Source organism: Semicossyphus pulcher, unplaced genomic scaffold (genome assembly GCF_022749685.1).
Source record: "Semicossyphus pulcher isolate SPU_LCO1_2020_fin unplaced genomic scaffold, fSemPul1.0.p SCAF_28, whole genome shotgun sequence".
Lineage (NCBI taxonomy): Eukaryota > Metazoa > Chordata > Actinopteri > Labriformes > Labridae > Semicossyphus > Semicossyphus pulcher.
In genome coordinates, this window is record NW_027211702.1 from 3,537,123 (window position 1) to 3,555,440 (window position 18,318).

Below are 18,318 nucleotides of genomic sequence, written 5' to 3' on the forward strand. Positions count from 1 at the left end.
GCTGCATGAATCAGCCAGCTACGGCTAAGAAGCTAGGCTATATGCTTCTTAGCATACAGTAGACTTTATAAATAATGAATGAGCTAGTTTAACTTCGTGTTTACCACAGAGGAGATTCTGTGACAGTGACTGACTGCAGGTTTTTATTTATCAGAGTAAACAAGTAGCGAGTCCACACTAGGGTTGCCACCCCTCCCTTAAAATACGGAAGTCCCATATTTGACAATTAAAGGGCGTGTCCAGTTTTGAATCAATACGGGACGGGGTTTGTCCCGTATTTCTGAGTTGTTATGAATGCAGCGTCTGTGTGCTCCGGAACCGTTTACGTGTATTTCAATGAGTCATGTTATGCAAACATTTGGGGCAAATTTGTCCCTTTTTCTACGCCTCGTGGCAAAAAGCACCTAGTTTACAAAAGCCAGCACGAACAGCAGGTGGTGTGAGCTGCGGTGCAGTATAATAAGGGCTGTCAGGCACAGAGATTCCAGTGATCATGATAACAACTCAACCTTTTGTGTGATCAGAAAAATGTATTTGTCTGTAAAAACAATCTGTTAATAATGTTTTGTCATTATTATTATAATCCGGAGACCAATCAGTCCGTGGCTGTGCGAGGCTCAACCGCGGTACACGGACACACTCTGTCCACATGTCCAGAGCCGTTACGCAGGAAGGGGATTCGATCTGTGAATAATAATAATGATAATAATAATACTTGAAACCATGTTTTAAGTTATGATTTACCACCACTGGCGCATCACCGGACCTGTGGTGGTCGTGGACCCGAGGAACTTATTTTTCTGCATGAAAGGTGGCAACCCTAGTCCACACGTAACAGGAAACTTAAAATAAGCGATCTTCTCATCACGGTGGTTCCGCTGTAATCTCTCCCAGGAAAAGCAGACGACTTCTGACTCCAATTTACTGGCCGACGATTAAATAAATGTTTGATGAACACTGAACAGGCAGCTAAAGCGAGCACAGTATACCTGCTACTTAGTGCTAAAAATATATCAATACAGTAGTACTTGCGTTTAACTCACTGAAAAACTGGAGCTCAGACTTCTTGCAGAGCCATAAAGTTCCATAAATCCCACAGAGAGATATTATTTGTTCAAACTTTGAATGAAAAAATCCCCAGAAGTCTCTAACGACACAAACAGGTGAAGTTAAGTTCAGTGTCTGTGTGTCTGTGTTGACGTCTAGAAATATCAGGCTGTCAATCAAGTGACCCGACCCCTGTAATTTAAGGCTTAATATAATTTAAACGAGTCTGTTATAAAAAAAAATCACCCCCCGAACAGTTATCTTGAACAATAAAATTAGCTATTTATAACAAAACCGTTTTTTTGTACCAGGCTGTAAACATGTTTATTTCTGCTGTAGAAATGGGCATTTTCCCACCTGCTGTAATGTTATTTCTTGTTTTCTGGAGCCTCAAGTGGCCACTCGAGGAACTGCAGTTTTTTGCACTTCTGCATTGGCTTCATTTTTCAACACAGGAGGTAGCCGCTTGCTTCATACCAGCAATATTACACCTTTCACCACAGTTTAAATGTATATGTCTGCAGAATATGTGACGGGCACAAAAAACAAATGAAATTAAATTCAACATGCAATTATTGATGGCTATTTTCAAAGACAAACTAAATGAGATCAGGGTAAAAAAGCATCACCGCTGCAGCACTGCAGCTGTACCCCACATGCATGCAAGTCTCAGTAGTTCAGCTCGGCATTAATCACACAAAGATAGAGGTGCCCATGCATAATCACAGACACTAATGGTGTGCAGGTAGCGTTCGAGTTAAAAGCTTTATCAGCTGCAGTTTGTATTTTGGTGAGGACAGTCGACTTTGCAAAGCTGAAACCATACTCGTTCTTTTTATCTCAGAAATGCATCTGTTTCTTTTGTGGTCGGCATAATTCCAGAGGTTATCAGTGCAGTTTTGCACGAGTGTGCAAACCTTTATAAAAGCCATGCAGTGGGCATTTCATTTTGCCTCTCAAGATAAGAAGTGCACACCTTCTTGCATTCTACTGTTTTCATGTAGCAGCTTGTTTTTCACTTTCGAATAGAGGGAGGGAAGAAGCAGCAGTCATGACTTGTTTTTGTCCTTCGGGTTTGTGACCTCAGAGGAGAAGCAGATAAGGTGAACAAATCAGACTTTTTTTATTCAGGTTGGCATCAAGTGTTCTGATGATCTATTTCTTGGAGTGATGCTCCAGAGCAGAGAGGCCTAACCGCCTCAGTCCAGCATTCAGACTGTGGGCACAGATACTTGAACTAATGGCGTTCCAAAGTTTGACTGCTACTTGTGAGACTTTTCGGGCAGAGATCTGCTGCTTCTTTTTGGGAGTCTTCTTATTTCACTGCCAACAAGTTGAACATTGTGTGCTGTGCTGTCAATAACAACATTTTTCTAATCACATGTGAAATATGTGTGGATATAACTGAGAGCGAAGGATTGTTGGTCAGAGAAAGCATTTGCCATGTGGCTGCATATGTTTACTGCTGAGTCTTCACTGTGTGCTCTGAGGGCCAGACTGTGCTGGTGTGTTTATGTCTGTGAATTTGTTTTATTTGTTTCCTCTGTCTCTATTTCTGTATGCTAGTAAAGAAACTGGCCTACTTATGGGAGGATGTTTAAATTTTAGCTTGGGCACTGAGACGCCGCTCGTTAACTTGGGTGTAATACAAAACTGGGGATTTCAGTCTTGTGTAAAAACTCTCTGTAGGGCCTCTGAGCCTCTGAGGCAAGTGGATTTTTTTGTGTGGAGAAAACCTTAAACGGATAATCAAAGATTGTCATTCAAATAAATGTCTGTTAAGTCACTATCTATCGCCGAATGAGGTAACACAATGGTGATCGAGCCTATGGCCCACTGATGAGAGCCTTTGCAAAATTACAGACTGAGTGTCTGGTGCGACTTTCATGGCAAAAATCACAAGCAGCGCCCAGTTAGTCACGTGTTTTCCATCAGCCAGCAGTGGTTGGTCTGCCAGAGAGGGTAGACGGAGCTAAGCGACTGTTTTTCCGGTCTCTGCAAGTGTTGCGAGTAAACAGTAATCTACTATGGCTGAACAAACAAAGAAAAGATCGATGACTACAGATACAACTTCAAAAATAAGTGAAAATCCAAAAAAAGAAACAAATTCAACGCTCAGATGAAGGCTGAACAGTCTGAAAAGGAAGGTGACCATCAGCGAGGAAAATCAACAGTTACAACCGGAGCCAACCATGGTCGTCACACATGCGACACTGTCTGGATATCTGGGAAGTGTGCTCCCGCAATTACCGTTTATTGCCATAGGTGCCGCCAAAGAGAACAACACTGAGATTACCACATTAAACCTGTACTGCAGTTAGTTAATCACAGATTGGATTTAAACATGCCAAACATTTACATACCTGCAGGTTTTTCTACAACATTTTTTGAAATGTTCAGAGTGTGTCTGTTTTCTAGGTAATGTCATTTTCTTAGCCTTTCAAACAAGCCTTAAAGAGTCTGTCCTCATTCTCAGTTGTGTGCATCTCTCTCTGTTTCTCTCTCTTCCAGAGGGGTGGCTCAGCTCATAACTGCGGCCAGCTGAAGGTGGGTCAGGTGATCCTGGAGGTAAACGGGGCATCCATGAGGGGTCGCGAGCACAGGGACGCTGCACGCATCATCGCTGAGGCCTTCAAGACCAAAGAGAGGGACTACGTCGACTTCCTGGTGACCGAGTTCAACGTGGCTCTATAGCTGAGAGGAGGAGGAGAGAGGACGACGACGAGGGCAGCACTAAGAGAAGAACAGTCTGAGGACAACACTAGTGGAAGAAATTCAAGTATTTATTGATTGAAAAGGCACAACTGTTTTAGACTTTAACGAACCACCAACTGATCTCTGAGCCCGTCTTCTTTCTCGTAAATTCACCCTTGTGTCTGGATTCATGATCCTCTAATTTACAAGGTATTACTTCTGCTGTGGACTTCGTTCAGGATTCTCCTCAACGTGTTACCTCCCCACTGTGAGACCTTATGCACTAAATGGAAAGTCGTGAAACCTTTTGTTTGTTCTCTCAGTGTTAAACTTGTGAACCATTGAAACCCACTGGAACTTCTCGTAGCACTCCCCCCTCCCGTCCATGGTCCGTTTGTTTTATTTATATTTGCTTCAGTGTGAGAGAAAACTGCACATCTGAGACTGATTCACGCTCGACTTTCTATATGTACAAATGAACAAATGTAGATACAGATGCATATATAATGTACACATAAAGATCCTATATGAATTATAAAAGCCCTAACCTCCAATGCATCATCAACATATAGTCTTATATTTCAGAGATGATGATAACTGAGGCCATCCTAACGATACAGGATGATGCTACCGGCCTGTCTGCATATTACCCCTCTTTACTACCCCCCAAAATGGAAATGGATTAAACCATTTCAGGCTGACAAAAAGATATTTTACATGCTTTTATTTGTTTGACCAGACGTCAAAGATGACTGTACCTGTGGACGACAGAAATCTTCATGCAGGCACCACAGAAATTCCCACTTCTTCACATATTTCTATATGGTTTGAGCCTATGTCCACACTTTTGTATTTACATCAGCAAAAACACATTTCTGCATCACCGTTTGTCAAGGGATGTGGATTGCTCCCTTCGGGTTGGAAGAGTGGTCTTGCCCCAAGCGAAGGAGTTCAAGTATCTCGGGGTCTTGTGAGGGTAAAATGGATCGTGAGATTGACAGACAGGTTGGTGCAGTAAGCAGAAATTGGGTGCATTGTACCGGACTGTCGTGGTGAAAAAGGAGCTGACCCGTAAACCGAAGCTATCAATTTACCAGTCGATCTACGTTCCAATCCTCGCCTATGGTCATGAGCTTTGGGTAGTGACCGAAAGAATGAGATCACAGATACAAGTGGCCAGAATGAGTTTCCTCTGCAGGGTGTCTGGGCTCAGCCTTAGAGGTAGAGTAAGGAGCTCAGACATCCAGAGGAAACTCGGAGTAGAGCTGCTACTCCTTCGCATTGAAAGGAGCCAGTTGAAGTGGTTCAGGCATCTTATTAGGATCCCTCCTGGGCGCCTCCCTTTGGAGGTTTTCCAGGCACATCCAACTGGAAGAAGACCACGCGGTAGACCCAGACCCGCTGGAGGGATTGGATATCCCACCTGGCTTGGGAACGCCTCCAGTTCCCCCAGGAGGAGCTGGAAAATGTTGCTAGGGAGACGGATGTCTGGGCTAACTTGCTTAGCCTGCTGCCACCACAACTGGACCCTGGATAAGCAGAGGAAAATGTTTGTTAAGGAGTGGGAAAGAGAGTTACTCAGCTGAGTCTCAACTGGTTAAAACTCAGTTCTGTCCCTTCTTGATCCAACTTTTGTTGTTCTCATTAAAATAATTTTTGGCATTTAGCAACTGCATTCCAGGCTGCTCACATTCCGAGTAGTTTTCCACACAACAGGAGGCGGTAAAAAGAGTCACCTTGTTGGGACGTTGGAGGTGTTTAGCCTGCAGTTCTTCATCTAAAAACTCACTGCGGCTGCTCCTTTGTGTAACATCATTCCATGCAATATTTACAATCTTGCTTACATTACACTGAGTTTCCTGGAACTGCTTGACAATAAAAGCCCCCCCATGTTTTGCCAGATGAGTGTGAAGCAGCAGCAGTAGGAAGTGTTTAGTTTGCATTAACAGTCACTTACAGCAGCTCTGATGCCACGTATCTCTGCGCGCACTGGGGAGTGAATAGGAAACACTTTTGATGGTATCACTGAGATGAAATTAAAAAAGTAACTCTGGATTCTTTAAATGTAATGACAACACCTTCATTGTAATCAAGTTTTCAACCGCCCGCCAAACACAGACGGACTGTCATCTTAAGATTCTTTTACTCTCAAGAGGATTAAAGAGCTGAGGGTCTGTGTGTTAAAAGATCAGTTTTCAGATTGGGCCAGCTTCATGTGGAGGCACTCTTTGATTTTAACCCGGACCCCTCAGCTTTTCTTGCAGCGCTCCTCCTGCTGAATAACAATTGGTGCTTTTATTTTGTAATTTCATAGTTTTTAATTATATTCACCCTGGGGGTCCTGCTGCAGCCGTGCTCAGTGCAGCAATTACGCCCATGAGGGGAGTAATGAGACATTTAGAGGACGACACTGTTAAAGACTTTAGAAACACTCCTCCATGCATGCTCACACATGCAGCGGGTGTGCGCGCACTCACACATTGTATCCACTTACAGAAAAGCAATTAGGAGATAAGCAATCAGGTGGATGGAGAGAAGGAGCAAGAGAGAGAGAGAGGGAATGAAAATGAGGGAGTGACTAATGTAACAAATGAGCTGTGATTGTTGTTGTGGAGATTATTTGCTTCCGCTCAGGAAGAGTGAGCGAGCAGAGGAAGAACTGCAAACATCCTCATGTGTCACTCTGGACTCCCATTAGGCTGCAGGTAGAAGCATGAAGTCATTGAAGAACTTAATTGAAGTGTTGTGTGCCTGGATGTGTGTTATTTATGTGTTTAATTTGAATGGTGTCTGTCTGAAGTTAATGGATGTAAGGAGAAAAAGATGCTCAAACGAGGAGACGGCAAATAAAGACAAATGTAAATGTCATAAAGGCGCAGCTGTATGAGACAGGAGGAAGTGAAGCGGTTGTTGGGTAGTCTGGGCTTTGTGAAGAATGCCAGCAGAGCGGCTCTGTGAGAAATTGCTGTCAAACACTCCTGAATCATTCGGGTGACGACTGAGAGAAAAGAACACCACATCCATGCTTTGTTTTTACAACACATCCCTGCTGTCTGTCTTGAAAATGTCAAGCTCTAATGAATAAAAACATTTCATGTTAGGGATGCACTGGTAGGGAAGATCAAACACATATCCTGTGTGTTTGCAACCATAATGCTCAATTTGATAAAGGGATATTTTTTTAAAATACTCTTAACAGGCAAAAACCTGATGAAGCTTTTAACTTAAATTGGTTGAAGTGAGAAGTAAGAAAAAAAAAACATTCTTCCAACATCTGTGACGTAATGTTGACTGAGAAATGTCATGCAGTCTTTGAACCTGATTAATTTCAGTCCAATACTAACGCTCCTTTTAGCTGTAGGATCTTCATCTTTGTTACACGCTAAACTGTGTACAGACAGAATGCCAAGCGATTTTTAGAGGTAGCGCCATTGAATATAAAGTCAATGGAAAGACTTGATTATATGCAAATTGGCCTCAGGCAGCAGCAATTAACGTAATTTTGTGTGCGTCCTGGGTCTTCATAGATGATACAAAGACGAGAGGAGGAAGGAGAAACTGGAGGGACAGAAGCAGAGTTTACGGTGACTTATGAGACTCAGGCATGCTGCCACACACACTGCTTGTGTGTTCATTGCTTGCTAGTTTACTGCTCAATTACAGTGGGTACACTGGATGTTTGGGCCAAATAAACAAAGACTGTTAAGCCTTCAAATTTCATAGATTTCTGTCTGAACGCACCTTGGACTGTTACTGTTAAACCAAAACAACGAGGTGAAACAGGGCTTAAAATGTTAGTAACGTTGTTGAGTTGGTGACAATTCTCTATTGGTTCCTGTGTAAACTTACACACACTTGTTTGAGATTAAAAAATATATATTGAACCATCTAAACCTTTTCATTTGGGCCAATTTTGCCTTTTTTAATAGGACAGCTGAAGACTTTTAGAGTAGAGAGTGGGGGATGATATGCAGCAAAGGGCCATCAGGAGTCAAACTTGCAGTTGCTGCATTGAGGACTAGTCTCTCTATATGGAGTGCCTGCTCTACCCACTGAGCTAAACCAGTATCCCAAACCATGTAAAAAGTAACATGACAGGGCTCTGGTTTGGCTCAGTTGGTAGAGGAGACGCCCCATATACAGAGGCTACAGTCGTCAATGCACTGATCGCAGGTTCGACTCCCGGTCATTTGGTGCATGTCATCCCGCATTTCCTGTTTCTCTTCTGCCGTCCTATATAATACAGGCAAAAGCCAAAGAAAATCTTACCAAAAAAAAGTAACTTGACACCAGGCTGATATTAATGTTTTGTTGCCCTCTTCTTACAGTTTAAGATTTCCATCTACCTCAAAGAACAAGGAGTGAAAAGACGGTCAGTATATAAATGTAGTGACAGGATATGACTGAGACAGTGAATCAAGAGGAGATGAATCCTCCGCCTGACTGACTGCTGTTTGTAGATTTCTGAAGGACACTTGCACCTGCAAATTGTAATAACATTTCATCTTTTATATGTAATATAGTTAACAGGTTTGATAAGAAGCTGTTGAACTAAACTCAAGCAGCAGTTTATATCTGAGGGAAATGTGGAAAAGATCTCCTTTACAGGCTCTGAGATTGCCGAGGCTTTTGAGTGCATCCGTTAATTCTGATGTGGAGAAATGTATGTCCAGGAAAAGATACAAACAATATCTGGGAAATAATACATGCACTGCAACCTTGACTTAAAATGCAGGATGCATCAGTGCATGCGTGTGTGTATACATGAGCGTGTGTGTGTGTGTGTGTGTGTTTGTGTGTGTGTGTGTGAGACACCAGGGGCTATAACAAGACAGAGAGAAATAGAGCAGACGTTCAGGCAGATGAGAGCCACAGTGTGTCCTCTCAATGGAATTACTCCCCGTTCAAGAACTAATCTGCAAGGAATCGCAGCATCACAGATGAAGGCTTTTGTTTTTCTGAGTTAAACTTTAAACATTACACCTGACACCTCTCCTAAGAGACGAGGAGAGGAGGAGGAAAAAAGAAAATGTTCACTGTCACACTGGAGTGTCCAACACTTCCAGGGAAAATAGCTAAATTCTTGAATCTGACTTGTGAAAACTAAATCGATATTCTATATCTATGAATATTATTTCATTTAACTTATTACTTTTTATGGGCTTTTAAATAAACTAAAGGATAACTCATTATTTTAAGCCGTTTTCCCATTGGTAAATAAACCCACTAACACTCGCTAACACCCGGCTTTTTTGTGTTGTAGTGGGAACGGTTTTAATCGGCATTCAGACCCTGGTCAAATGACTGCAGTAGACCTGGGTAATTATTGCCTCGGTTGCGATCAGCATTGATGGGAAGACAAAAGCCGTGTCGACGCACTAATCTCCGCCCCCTTTCCAGCGCGATGTTATGCTCTGTCGGTAACTTCTGCGACTCCTTGTCATCTCAGCTACGAATTCCGCCCGTCTCCGTCCGAGCAGCGCTCGAACATCGTTCCAAATCTGTCGGCGCTGAGTTTGATAAAAAGACTGAACGAGTAACAGATACAATAAAGACCTAACCACTGTTACATCTTCACTGGTAACTAACCCTGTCTCCGGCATGTTTGTGACGTCAGACGGCGACGCAGCAGAAAAGAGACCAACAGGAGTATACTTCACTGGCATTGGGAAGTGTATTCAATGTTTGTCTTCAAAAACGCTGAAAGTAAAAGGCACATTTTATCTATATTGTTTGTTTTTGTCTTTTCATGGGATTAGTGGACATTAAAAAACATATATGACAAACATCTAAATGTTAGTTGATGTCCAAAAATAAGAGGCAATGCAAGAAGTTTTTCCACGTAAAGTCACCGAAGAATAACTGCACTTTTTCATCGCTTGGGAAAAACATTTTGACCTGTACCAAACAAGAAGTAATGTTTTACAGGGAGCCCATATAAATCTTAACACACCCAATTTTCAAGGGTATGAAAGTTGTGGAGATATGTGGTCTTTTCAGAGCTGCAAAAACAAATTGCAATAATAGAAGAGAAGTTACAGTTTCATTTTCCAGCGATGTGAGAGTCACAGGTTCAATCTCTGCAACAGCTATGTCCTCATTAATGCCAAAGTTTCACTAAACAACACACTGAACCCCTTCCTGCTGCTGGCTGCACTCTGCTCAGGTGAAAGATAAAACATGTCTTGGATAAATGTGAAAAATTGATGAGTAAAGCTCTTAAGGAAAAGCAACAGCCATTATTATATTAACCCTACATTTATTAAGACATTTATGCACCATATTATATATAGAATGCTCCCGTCTTTCTTTAACCACTTTACGTGGGTTAACTCCTTAATGACCCATCTTGGAGACACGTGTCGATGGTGGCTCGGGCCTTCTCTTCTCTGACCGGATATTAAAGGGCCATCCAGGAGGGAGCAATGATGGAAGGAAGCCATGGAAGCTGCTGACAGGCTCGTTAATCAAACGCCAAGACGGAGAGGTGCTGGCCTTGTGTCCGACACGAGACACGACAGCTCAGACACTGACTTCTTGCTCACGCTGTAGCAAGGTGTCTCTTCCCCCAGAATCACCCCCCCCCCCCACCCCCCCGAACCGCTGCTTTCCCACAAAGGTCAGCCTCATAAAGCACCCAGCACCATCTGTTGACCCTGTTTCTGATGTTTATTTGTTTCACTGAGTGTGCCTCCTGCTTTATTAGCTGCACAAGTTGATTTTGTTGGTGTTCATTTTCCCGCCCTGTGATTCTTTCTTAGCTCTTTGCTTTTGCTCAGTCGGTCAGTCCATCTGTCTCTTGCCTGCTTCCTGCACATTTTAAAAAGCAGTGTTGTACAATGACATGCTATTTATACAGAAAGTGTGTTTAATTTTTCAATAAAGATAACTGCACAAAAACTAATAAGCTCCCTGCTTTATTTTAAAATAAAAAACATTGTAGGTGTGACCAAAAGTATATATACACCCGTGTACCATCCAAAACCTTTCCCAACTGAAACTCTTCTAGCCAAGCCTTATTACCCAACATTAGCAGTTGACCTTTGTGTTGCTGAATGGGAGCAGATCCCTGCAGTCAGGTTCCAATTGTAAACCTCTCTCTTGTCTCTCTTGTACGTTCAGGCTCTTTAAAGGAGAAGTTCGGTATTTCCAAACCTGGGCCCTATTTTTACGAATTTGGGTGTTGAAAATGACTCATAGGAACAAAAACTTTTGGAATCGATCCAGTAGATGTCCACCACCATAGCGGCCACAACAAAATCCCCTGGGGCAATCGCGCCCGATCGAAGTACGTCCACTAAAAGTGCTTGTTTTCACCACCAACAGGCTCAGATTGTTACCCCAGGTGTCCGACAACATTACGGAAATGATCCCTACAAAGATCGTCCTTTTTTTAAAGACTAAGATCCTTTTTGTGTAACCAGAAACAGAAGTCTCGCTCAAGGAGAAGTCTCGCTCTGAAATCTCACGGCTGGTGAGGGCGCAGCTACGGCGGAGGCCATCTACTGGACCGATTCCAAAAGTTTTTGTTCATATGAGTCATTCCGACACGTAAATTTGTAAGAGTAGGGCCCAGGTTTAAAAATAGCGAACTTCTCCTTTGATGATTAATCTCTGTTAAAAGGCTCTGCTATTGCCGGATTCTTTTTTCCACTGTAAAAGCAGAGATTCAAAAGCAGCAACATAACATAATTAACCTGAAAAAATAAACTATCAAGCTCAACAATAAATGTATTGAATTATTCAGGTGAAAAGCACAACTTTCATTTTGCTATTGGGAAATACTTAACTGAATCTTACCCCATCCCAAGTTCCAGACGGCTTATCTTTTTCATGGTTGCATCAAGGGTGAAGAAGCCTGTTCCTCCACTGGACTCATGAGTGGATTGAGTTTTGAGAGCTCAACAAAAAAGGACATCTTCTTAATATCCTTTTAAAAATGGGGAGTGGTTTTTAAAGTATGTGTGTTGGGTGTGTTGTTGATTTATAACTTTGAGCCCCAAATACCTGACAAACTTAATGCATTAATGGATCAAAAAAACCAAATATCTTCTGGTTCTAGCTTTTCAAATGTGAATATTTTGGATTGTTCTCTATTTTATACCATTGTAGATTTAATATGGTTTTGATGAGATCTTTGGTTAGATGAATAAAGCATGTGAAGATGTCCACTTGAGCTCTGAGAAATGCTTATGGACATTCATTCCATTAAAAATTGAAATATGAATTAGTTGCAGCTCTGACTTTTCTTTATACTGAAAGCAGTGAGCATTCAGGCTTCTGTGAACAAGCTGATTCAGCCCCCAGGCAGTGCTCTGCGAGCCATGAAGACCGGCTATTGGGTCAGTGCCAGAGGCCATTAAACTGTTCCTGGGATACATTATTGCAAGACTGTCCTGAGATAAGAGAGGGCAGATTGATCGACGCTAAACCATCACCTCTCTGCTCGTTTGTTTGCCTCAGGTCTGTTTCAACCACTTTTTTTTTTTGTTTTTTCTGAGTAATTGACATAGGCTATTTAAAAATGTGTTTTTTACTAAAGGACAGTAAATAGCACATGGCCTAAAAGAAATATAAAAATTAGGCTATCTGTACCAAAATTATGTGAAAACTATGAAAAATGTAATGATGAAATGTGCACATGTATTTAATATCCTGTGCGCCTTAATTTTGCACCCACAGGAGTGAAATGATGAATGATAGGCATATCTTTCCTACAGTGGAATTACATTGAAAAGTTGGTATATGACGCCCTCTTGTGGCCACTACATTGAACCGCAATCCACCAGGTCAGTATTCTCAACTAAATCCCTCCCCTGAGCAGCCTTGTAACCAATCAACACTCTTCATTTGACTTCAAGATTTCCGACGTAAAATCCTGCAACATTTTTGTTCCTGAGTTTAGCCTTCCAGGTAACAATGGCCTTAAGAAACTTTCAAATGAAATTAATATGTGTAGACTATGGCGATAAAAGTTAAACGTTATAGGTCAGGGCCACCGTCTGAAAAGGTAAGATTTGTAGGCGGTTAGTCAGAAAGAAAGAAAATGCCTGAAATACAAAACTCAGGATGAAAAATGACCTCATTTTTTTGCCTTGGGTAAATACTCTGCCACATAAAATCAGTGCCACACTTCACAAGACTGGTAATTAGCCATACAAATATCAGAAACCCAGGCTTTTATGTGTGAATATAACTCTGTAAATACTTTCAGCATAAAGGTGCTAACTGTACGTATCTGAAAGTCGTTTTAATGTCGCTTGTTTACTTTGATGTCTAAATTGGGAGTAATGATTTTAACGATAACTAACTTATGAAACTGGCACTAACTGCTAGCTTAAAGATACAGTTACCAACCGTTACTCTGCAGTTCATAAAGATAAATAAGTTGCTACATTTTGTGTTTAACAAATGCGTAGACCGTTAATTTTTCGAAGAAACCTTTGAAGCCTGTTAACGGTCGGTGGTGGTTTGTTGTGGTGTGTGTGCCATGGTGACACAGGGGTGGGTCTTCTCTCTTCAAGTTTTGTGGTTTTCAAGGCAACCGACCCCCGGGGCTGCGCAGTCTGCCAGTGAAATCTCCACAGTCTTCTAAAAATCCCTGCCTACTGAATCGACCAAATAATGCATCTATCTGTTATATAAGGTACGTTTGCAATGCAATGTTGTTGACACAATTGTAATCAAAGGTACTTTCCATTTACTAAACTGTTAACTCTATTTTGAATTGTTTACATTGTCCTCACAAACGTAAAAATATAATTTCGCTCTGTGTCCCAGCAAACTAGCCCGACTGGTTGGGCCTGGTTGGTACTTGGATGTTGTTGAGCAAGTCTCGAGTTTTTCTTGAGTTGAAAATACTGAACTTTTTGTTGCTAAGCATGGGACAAGTCTTGTGCAGACAGTCAATAAATGCAATGTATTGTTGCTGTAGCTTTTCCTCTTATCATCCATGCTTGCCTGATACTGTGGAAGCAGAAAGAGACTGTTTTATCATAAGAGACTGTTGTTTCCCCACATGGCTGTTAGACTGTTTGATAATTAACAAACTGCATAATGTAGCCAAAAACGTTTAATCTCTTTTAATAGTGAAAGGCTTTCTCAAAAAAACAAAAAACAAGTCAATGATGCTGCAGACAGGAAAATAAGAGAGAGACAGGCTACCACCTTCTGTCAGTAATAATACACTTTGTCTATATATCACCCTTAATGCAGGTCATGGTACTTTAAACTAAACATTTGGTTGATCAATGAAAGAATCCGCATATGAACTGAGTATGATAAATGTGTAAGTGTAAGCCCTTCTTAAAAATACATATGTAAAGTATGTGTTTAAAAGTTGTTAAACTGTATTCAGTCCCTCTTCTCACCTGTTCCCTCTGCACAATTTATCCTCTTTCCTCAGTGCTCCCTGTTCCTTCTAAGGAGATTAGCTCTCATATATGAGTCACTAGGCCATCCTAAAGAGCTCAGTGTAGCTTTGACAGCCTCTGTGTCAGCTCCAGCTACACTTCTGTACACTTTAATCAAAATTCAGTCCTGTGTAACCCTGTAAAAACTCACGTAATGTCCCTTTTGGCCTGGTTGACGGGCTCTGTAACAGCTTTGGGGATGACAGCAGATGACAGAAATTCTCCCTCTCTCTTTTATCTCTTTCGTTTTTTACCTCTCCCTCGCTCACTCTGTCTTGCTTTTTCTTTCCTGCAGTCTTCCTCCATCTCTACACCATCTGTCTATCCTGGATGTAGCGTTAGCTTGCCTGACAGTCAGGTGATTACAGCCATGCCTCTGTCTGTCTGTCTGTGTGTCTGTCTGAGAGGAGCTTAGCTAGCCTCCTGTCTTGGATGTATACTGACGATCATTGTCTGTTTACAATCGGTGAAGCCCCCTGTAAGGGTTTTAGAGTAGCTTAATTCCCCCCATCTGGTGAGCGAGATAAGTCGGTAGTTACCCCGGGAATGAACAGGGAGTATGAGCAGAGCAACAGGTGAGTTATTTCTTTGCTGTATTCATAACATCGAGAAGCTCAGAAATCCAGCAATCATGAGAAACCTGGAAAGTTTTTCCAATTTGGAAATGGCTTTGATTTCACTTGAAGTTTCTGTCTGCTTCTGCATTTGCTCTGAATATAGCTACTGCTGGTCTTTCATTCTGCAAGTGTACAGTATGTGTCCTTGTAAGTTCTGCCTGCAAAATCTTACTGTCAAAGTAGTGTGCAAAATTATTATCAGCATGCCAACATATTTTTAAAATCTATGCTTTATTATTAATTAAAAACAGAAATATATGACAGTAGGTGAGCTTTTTCATAAAAGACATTTTGACATGAAAGAAAAAACATATATTGTCTCTCTCTCGCTGTAATGACACTTTTGTGACACGTGGATAGAACGGAGCTATTGTTAATGTTATTATTAACATGTGATATTTCTAATAAGACAAGTCAAATTTTTGCTACTCCTGTAGCAACCAGCGCTAGTTAGTAGTATTTTAAATGTTTTCGCTGGTTAGTGTGGAGCTGATTTATGCCATTTACTTTCAAGTAGTTTAAATTATAGCAGTGCAATGTATTCTAATACTGTCTACTACTACTGATACTAACATAGATGTTCACCCAGTATGGATGTGATGAGGCTATTATTGTTGTAAGGCCTTCATAAAACATGAATAAATACACAGTAGTAACAGTAGTTGCTGTTACAATCAGAGATCTGAACCGCCCCTGGTGCTAGCACAGCACATCTTGCTGCGTTGCAACTGTTTTAAAGCATTGATTTACAGTGAGACAATTTGATTTTAACAAGGGCTAATATATTATGTAAGTGGATCGGTGCATAGACTGGCATATTCGCTTATGACCTTTGGAGCATTTTAGACTTGCCATGTGAAATACAGGCTTTTTCATTCTATAGAGTTTTTTTCATCCATGCAATAACCTTTTCACAAGATTAATTAACCACAGCAAACCCAAAGTATCCAAAGAACACCTGTATGTGATTGCTACAAAGACCCAGCAGCACTTCTACTCCTTTGTCTTTAGTATTTTTAGACTATTGGAGGCATTCCTTTTACTGGTATCGGTATGAAAACATCAATTTATTATTAGCTTGTCTTAAATTTTGTGTGTGAAAAGCAAAAAATCCCCTTTAAATTTAAAGCAGTACAAGTATGTAATTGGCACATATTTTCATCCTTGTCTCCTACTTTTCTTCTTGAGTCCCTTGAAACTTTGTATGTCAGAGGAGGAACGGGAAATACATAAAACTGTAAGCTCTAACTCTTTCTATTTGGACGTTGTTATTTTTCTAAATATACCTCCCGACTTGTTTATCCATCGAGCTGTGCGCTCATTCCTTGTGGTCTGCTTTAAATGCAGGGTGAGTTTGCTGTGTTGGCCAGCGTGGAGAATCGCTGCTGATTTGTGTATGAAAGGCTTGTAGAGAGAACATGACGTGAGTTTCAGTCTTACACACTGAGCCTTGTGTTTGTTTCTAACACAATCAAAACAAGTGTCTCTGGATACACATGAGCGTGTCTGGATATTTTGAGCAAAAAACATACTGTGCTGGTGAATGTGAATATGTGTTTTGGGTTCTCATATTGCTTAAGAGACACTGTACGAAGCAGGCTTATAATCTTCTTGCAGTAATCTGGGATGTTGATGACAGGAGCAAAGACGTATGTTGGCCACTTTTCTTAATTAGAATCTGAGTGCTGCTGCATAGAATATGTTCGTGCTGATTTATTTGCATCAAGTTGAAAGCAAATACCTCTAATAATGATGATTGTTAAGGTCTGCGTATGTGGTTATTTGTTGAGCTGCTGTCGGAGATGCGTCTTCTAAAACCCAAACAGAATAATGCAGAGTTCAAACACATACCTGTTAGGTCACTTATTCAGAGCCTGACCAATATATTTGTCATCCTATATTATAAGATATGATAAGATAATCCTTTATTGATTCCCAGAGGGGAAATTCAGGTGTTGCACCAGCACAAAGACAAAGTAGCAAGTAAGTAAATACAAATAAAAATAAGAGGTATACAACTGGTATACAAGTAGGAGTAACAGTGACAAGTTTGAGTGACATATTATGAGATAAAGTGACATGTGTGGTTAATAGCAGCAACATTTTATAATGTATGAAATAATACAGTATGGTATGGGGTATAAGGTAAAAGATATAGTACAATATAAGGTGCAATATAAAAGTGGCAATAAAGTACAGAATGTATATTACAGTATTTATGTGTATATAATATATAGCATGATATAGTATAATAGTATAATAATACAGTATGCCGGTAATATATCTTTCTAGGCAGGTGTGTTTTCGGGCGTCAATGGGTGGTTTACAAATGGTGTCATCATGAATTCTGTCCAGCAGCTTGTGGTCCAATCCATAGTTTACAATAATGTTAGCACTGTCTACAGCACATGTAGCAGAGCATCACAGCTGATACTGTGTTTTGTAATGTTAAATATTCTTTAATAAAGTTTTTGTGTAAGCAAGTAGCTTTCTGAGTTCACAATAATTTTGCAGTCCACATAGAAAGGTGTTCTTACATTCCAGCTCAAAAGTTCACTGCATTGGTCGCTGTATCTGTAAACACAATTTTTCCCCTCTGAAAGCAGTTTCTGTCTCAAAAATCCCAAATCGTACTGGCTCTAACTCGTTCATGTGATCCCTGCAACAGGAGGTTTGACAACCACCAAAGAGATCTCAGGAATATACTGTGATAGAAACTTTGAGAAGATAATGACATAACATAAAATTCAAAGTTTATACAGAGATGGACTTATCGTCTCTTGTTGACATTTGAGAATTTGGTAACGTGGCTTTCTGCAAGTATACATCCATCCATACATAAAATCTGTTCCTTATAGCATTGTAACAGGAGTGATGGTTTAGCAGTGTATCTCTAACACAGTATGTCCAGACTTGTCTGAGATATTTTATTGCAGGTGCTGTAAAGCACAGCCTGCTCTCATGTTGTGGAGTTGCCATAGTGATTGTTGCAGCTTTAGGCGAATACTTTGGAGACTTGATGTGATAACGTGTTGACTAGCAGTCTAATCCTAGCTCTGTTACATGTATGATATTTTTGTCTATTATAAAGAACCATAAATGCTGACTGCTGTGACCTAATAGCACAGCATTTTGAGCAGAGGGCAAAATGCTTATCTTTTGTGTAGACTAACCCTAAGTTCATGTTACCTTGGAAACAAGTACTTATGTGCTGCACATAACACAAGGTGTCAGACAAGATGTAACCTCAACACCAGAACCACATCCAAGTGCATTTTGAAAAAATGCCCAGATGAGGTGGGAGGCGTTCAAATGCATTTGCTGGGTTTACGTGCTTATTTTTCAGAGGGATCATATTTGTTACAGTTTGTTAAAGTGCCTGCACACTACCTGAAAAAAATAATTTTAAGGCTGTACTCAGTCCTCGCATTTCTGATCAATTTATCCATGGCTTAAAAATGTCAAAAGATTGTAGAAATAACATCCTAAGAAACATCTACATAGCATGTTTTTATCCAGGCAACTGTTTAAAGACCAAATATATTCAA

At 40.8% G+C, this 18,318-nt stretch overlaps 1 protein-coding gene across 1 annotated transcript in view; it reads left to right on the plus strand.

The window, feature by feature from the left end:
* whrna (whirlin a) overlaps positions 1 to 3,943 on the plus strand; it is a 184,660-nt gene extending 180,717 nt beyond the window's left edge. The window contains exon 13 of the mRNA XM_069677279.1: positions 3,559 to 3,943. Within this exon, the coding sequence (XP_069533380.1) occupies positions 3,559 to 3,741 (183 nt within the window). The 3' untranslated portion in view covers positions 3,742 to 3,943. The remainder of the gene's footprint in view (positions 1 to 3,558) is intronic.
* The last annotated feature ends 14,375 nt before the right edge of the window (positions 3,944 to 18,318 follow it).